Source organism: Oncorhynchus gorbuscha, linkage group LG03 (genome assembly GCF_021184085.1).
Source record: "Oncorhynchus gorbuscha isolate QuinsamMale2020 ecotype Even-year linkage group LG03, OgorEven_v1.0, whole genome shotgun sequence".
Lineage (NCBI taxonomy): Eukaryota > Metazoa > Chordata > Actinopteri > Salmoniformes > Salmonidae > Oncorhynchus > Oncorhynchus gorbuscha.
The window spans coordinates 62,757,065-62,763,064 of NC_060175.1; the positions used below are offsets into that span (position 1 = coordinate 62,757,065).

The window sequence follows — 6,000 nt, forward strand, 5'->3', positions numbered from 1 at the left end:
TATAGATACTTTTGTACCCGTTTCCTCCAGCATCTTCACAAGGTCCTTTGCTGTTGTTCTGGGATTGATTTGCACTTTTCGCACCAAAGTACATTCACCTCTAGGAGACAGAACGCGTCTCCTTCCTGAGTGGTATGGCGGGTGCGTGGTCCCATTGTGTTTATAATTGCCTACTATTGTTTGTACAGATGAACGTGGTAGCTTCAGGCATTTGCTCCAAGGATGAACAAGACTTGTGGAGGTCTCCGATTTGTTTCTGAGGTCTTGGCTGATTTCTTTTGATTTTCCCATGATGTTAAGCAGAGGCACTGCCTTGAAATACATCCACAGGTACACCTCCAATTTACTCAAACTATGTCAATTAGCCTATCAGAAGCTTCTAAATACATAACATCTTTTTCTGGAATTTTCCAAGCTGTTTAAAAGGCACAGTCAACTTAGTGTATGTAAACTTCTGACCCACTGGAATTGGGATACAGTGAATTGTAAGTGAAATTATCTGTCTGTAAATAACTGTTGGAAAAATTACTTGTGTCATGCACAAAGTAGATGTCCTAGCCGACTTGCCAAAACTATAGTTTGTTAACAAGACATTTGTGGAGTGGTTGAAAAATAAGTTAATGACTCCAACCTAAGTGTATGTAAACTTCCTACTTTAACTGTGTGTGTGATGTATACAGTGCCTTGCGAAAGTATTCAGAGATCCTCACTGAACTTCTGGAGAGAGTTTGCTGCACTGAAAGTAAAGGGGCTGAATAATTTTGCACGCCCAATTTTTCAGTTTTTGATTTGTTAAAAAAAGTTCGAAATATCCAATAAATGTCGTTCCACTTCATGATTGTGTCCCACTTGTTGATTCTTCACAAACAAATACAGTTTTATATCTTTATGTTTGAAGCCTGAAATGTGGCAAAAGGTCGCAAAGTTCAAGGGGGGCGAATACTTTTGCAAGGCACTGTAAGTATATATATGGGGTTGTTTGTCTGACCATATGCTTGACAGGTGACATTTACTCGCTGGAGGCATAAATAAAAGGTGCCCTAGATGGGACTAATTGACCTGTGCTGTCACAAACCTGAATGTGCAAATGGCATGCTGTGTTTGAACAAGCAGACACATTTAACCTAAGAAATTTGGTGACAGCTTTGTGTGCTAGTTACGCAACCCATCTCGCCTACATGTCTGTCAGAGCTTCCGGCTGTCAGCTGAATAGATCAGTCTGTCAGGCTTCAATCTACCTCGCCTCGATTGTATTGATTATTCTTTGGGAAAGGGCGAGAGATAAAAACAGTACCTTGCCTGTCAGGCAATGAGAGGACATCAATGCTTCACCTAGACAGCTAGTCCGCAGGGGCCCAGTCCCCTGACAGAAGGACAGGAAAGATTTCACCTGCATTCAAAACAAGTAACGCCTCGCTCTTTGGGAAAAAGGAAGAAAATAGCAGGCAGCCCTCCTCTGATATAAAACATCAGCTGGATGAAAAAAAACTAGTTCACCTGCATTCCACGGGCCAAGAGTTGCAAATGGACACTGACACTATGGATTTTGGGCTGAGGCAGAGGCTTTTCTCATAGCGTGGGAGAATGTCTTGAAAACAGAGAGCGATGAAAAACAATTAAGATCATCTCTCAAAGGTTGAGAATAACAAGTGCTTTGTTTGAACATCGCGTCATAATTCAAAAGTTTTATGCAATTCTTTTTCTTTTTTGTATTTTGGTGGAATTGTTGTTTCTCATTTCCGGAGCTCTGTGAAAGAACAGGAAAATAAAAACATCTTCAGAGCAAATCGGCCTCACCATGGCAACAGTATTGATCAACTCTCCTGGTTCCTCAGAAAAAAAATCTATCCCTCGTCAATTTCCCAGCATTAACAGTTCAGCGGCCACTCACACCTTAAATAGACAACAGCGATATTTAGTGTCTGGCAGTAAAACCTACAATCTGTATTTAACTTCCCTGATGTTCCATTTATCACAGGGGGGGGGGGGTTAACACAATGGCTGGGTTATATGGTGACTTTCACTGAAATCCTCACTGAAGGATCACAACACTGATCCACGAAGATGATCAACCCCTCTGGGACTCTGTCCATACAGTTTCACTGCAGACAAAGAGAATATTCCACCACATTCCACGATTTATGGGATTGTGCACTGACTGGATTTGAAGAGATTATGACAACGTTTATGGTTGACTGATACATCCAAATATTTTAACCTTCATCTAAATAAATTTTATTTTTATATTATATTTTTATACTTAGTTTACATTGCACAACTACAGCACTACTTCATTCTTTATCACTGACAATGTACAGACAATTACATCAGGCACAGCTTGTCTGATAGAACAAGAAGTAATTTATGAAGTAGGGAGCTTTTTCTCACAATTTTAAAAGCAGAAATTGCACTTGCTTTTTCAGTCAGGCTTGAACAAGTGTTCCATTCTGCTTTCGAGAAAATGTATTCGCAACTTGATAGATTGGAGTTGAAAACAAATCTGTGAATCTTCTAATTGCGATCACAAATGAATCAGTTGCAGTGAGAATGATGAGTAAAATGGGCAGGGAGCTGTCATTCCCAGATTATATTGATTACAACTGGGACTCATAGCCAATTCCTCTTGATCAATGTTTACTATCAATATGATCATCATGACTAGAACATGAGGGAGAGAAAGAGCAAAAAACTTAAAGGAGACCATATTGTCTCATTATTGAAATCTGTTGAAGATCGAGACTTTTAATCAAATCTACTGTATCCTCCCCGGGATTTGTGTAGAGTTTGACTGTGTGGATCAACATGGCCAGTGACAGCTATACGACAGCAGCCAGAGCAGTACAGTGGTGGAAATTAACATAAATGCAGAGTGACTGCCTGAGCAAATGCAGGAAGGAGCTTTGTGACAGCGCCTGTCAACCCACTGATTCCCCGAGCCTGATTACTACGCCGACGCTCCGGTGCCACTGCAAACACCCCACCTACGCTACTGCTGCAGCCTGACACACAGACAGACACTGGAGCACCTGGAGACGACAGGATTAGAGGCTTAGTATCCTTCCTCGCCTCCCAAGGAATCTTATATGATCTCCAAGTCCCCTGACACCCCCATAACTTTTCTATGATGTGGATGAGTTCTAATGCTATACTCAAGGAACATCTTTTAGACATAATCACTTGCATTTGGGAAAGACAAACAATTACTGTCCTTCAGGTGCCTTCACTCTAACAAAGAATCCTGATTCCAACCTTGCAGAGATAATGGTAGAGGGAATTTAACCCCATCAACCAGCATATCCACCCAACAGAGCCACAAAGCCCTTGAGACCAGCATGACTGGATTGGTCTGGTAAAGATTGGTATTAAGAGAGAGAGGGTAAGTGTGTGTCTGTGGCTTCCATAAAGCACCTAAAAGGATGTCAAGTACCTTGATGGCTTCAGCCTCTTTTAAACAGCTACTTAGTCCTGTGCTGTGCTTGGTTTAATTGATCTGGGAAAACACAATTATGGCGTTGACTGTAAATCACAATCTGTTACCACAAGACACTACCGCAAACACTAACTCTCATGTTCTTGGCCTTCTGAACAGCACATCTTATATCTTCAGACAAGAGAACTTGCTTAGATGTTGGCTTGTACAGTGGCACATTAATGGACACCATTTCAAGTAATTGCATATTTTGCTCTAAATGTGTGTTTTTAATCATTAAATTTGCTGTATTGGAGCTCTGCTAGGTGCCTCATTCCACTTCAGTACTAACAGTGGGCAGACTGTATGTCTGTGCTCTTCTGACTCTCAACAAGGCTAAAGGACAGGTTTGTAGGCCTGTGTGAAGAAAACAGGGAGTACTTAAACATTCTGAGGTCACTGTGTCTCATTATAAACTAAAACATTACATATTCTGGAATTAGCCAAGTCAACATAAAACGGGGCACAAAATAATCGTTAGGCTACTTGTTAGGCAGCTGGGAAGCTGGGGGCTTTTATTTCAGCACCACCAGGGAAGCGCAACAGCCCCACCACTAACTCTCTCAGCCTTTTAGAGAAAATAGGGGATCAAAATATAACTTAATGCAACAAGTAAGCTATAGATTTATTTGACAAATTAGGCTAGACAAATAACATAATAGGACTAGTTTGCACATGTTGTTTCAAACACATTTAGCTAAACTTAAACTACATTTAATCCAGATAGGCCCAGAGGTGAACTCACCTGAAAGAGGCGCAAAATGTTGGCGACCATAATCGATACGGAACTTGCCGAGGCTCCAACGACTCCAACCACTTTCTCGGGCTTGACGAACACGGGCGGTTCTCCATTGATGCACCTCACATCTGAAGTGTCCTTCTGTATCAATGCCTGAACGAAAGTTAATGATTGTTCAAGCGCATATGTATCCCTCGAACAAGTGTCTAGCACCCGGGCGCCTAGGGTGATGTTGGGTAAAAGTTGATCGTCGAGGTTAATTTGATCCAGAGCATACAGCATGGCCTCCAGCCGATGGATCCCGTTATCCTTTTTGATATCTCCACAAGGCGTGCTTTCGTCCCCTCTGGTGTGCACAGGGAAGAGGCCACCGAGGGTCAAATGTCCCTCAATCCGGATAGAATGGGGTGCGTAAACCTCTTGCGCCAGCGCAAAATCCACCAACGTTCTCGTCAACCAAAACACTCTCCATAGAAAACGAGGGTGTTGCTTTGTTCCGAGAGCGTAACGAGCCATGATGCTCCGACGGTTGAGTTAGTTCTAGCGAAAGGGGAGGCTGCAATCCGCCTATATTACTACCTAAATGGCAGTAAAGTGAGTTAATACGAGCCAATTCCTGTTACCAAGGAGGAGATTCAACAAGCTGGATGAAAAAAAGCGAGACGCCTTTGGTTCCAACTAAGACAAACTGCGCCCATCACTTGACTGCTGGGAGTGCTTGGCGTAGCTTGTTGAATCGAAAAACACCCTTTGACGAGGTTAACGAGGAAATTGACATCATTTGTTTGAGAAAACATCAATAATAAAGACTTTAATCAAGGGTTCCACTGTCACAAAACTATTTGACTGTAGGCTAACCAAAGCACTGAAAGCAACACCTATCACATTAAAAGCAAAAGGGGTCTGATCATAACAATCTGAGGAAAAGGCATACGGTAAAATGTATTTCACAGAACTAATAGATCGACAAGATCGAACAGCCTTTAAAAAAATGTTATTTGATCTTAGGTCCAGCAGAACTGGGTGACATTATTTTTGCCGAGGCCAACTTCACATGAGCGCAGTGACGGATCTGGCGTGTCCGCTATGATCTGCCTGCTACGTCTCGGTCGACCGGGAGTCTATATCATCACTAAAAATCTCCACGAATAAAACTACATTGGTTGGATCGACATATAGAATTGAACAAACACGCAAACACGCGATCCTTTCTTTATAGTCTTCTACTCCGCAAAAAAAATCGCATATTCCTAAAACAAATTAATGACAGAGAACTCACCACGCGCGATTAGTTTTCACCCGCTATCATTGAGAGGCGTCATTCAATCTGCTTGAAAAACCCGAGGTGAATTAACCTACTTCTCAAGATGGGTTCCAAATATTCTACCTGTTGAAAGTCATCTTTAGGAGGTTTGGGCAAGTGTTTAAATCCTCTGTCAGTGCGTCGTCTTTAGGCTACATTACTCAGTCAAGGCAAACCATTGTAGACCACAAGTTTAATCCTTTCCTGCCTTCACATTATCGACGTCGGCGCGCACTGAGCATTTTGCCTCACGCAGTAGTCTGAGGGTCCTTTGAAATCCCAAATCTCTCTCGCACTCACTCACCTAATTATACATTTGTGGAAACAAATATCTGAAATGGCCACCATGATAGTCAGCTCATCTGGGATATAAAAAAAAATATAATTTGACAGTACTGATTATGTAGACGTTTCACGAGTACAATACAGTCCATATGTGCTGAGAATACTGCCTACTTCTTCAACTCCTAGAGAGATAGGAATATCTTA

General features: G+C 41.9%; 1 protein-coding gene across 3 annotated transcripts in view; it reads right to left on the minus strand.

The window, feature by feature from the left end:
• Positions 1–5,744, minus strand: part of LOC124031678 (metabotropic glutamate receptor 7-like) — a 151,346-nt gene extending 145,602 nt beyond the window's left edge. For all 3 annotated transcript variants that reach the window (XM_046343226.1, XM_046343225.1, XM_046343224.1), the window contains exon 1: positions 4,215–5,744. In XM_046343226.1, coding sequence (XP_046199182.1) covers positions 4,215–4,724 — 510 coding nt within the window. In that variant the 5' untranslated portion in view covers positions 4,725–5,744. The remainder of the gene's footprint in view (positions 1–4,214) is intronic.
• Between the last annotated feature and the right edge of the window lie 256 nt (positions 5,745–6,000).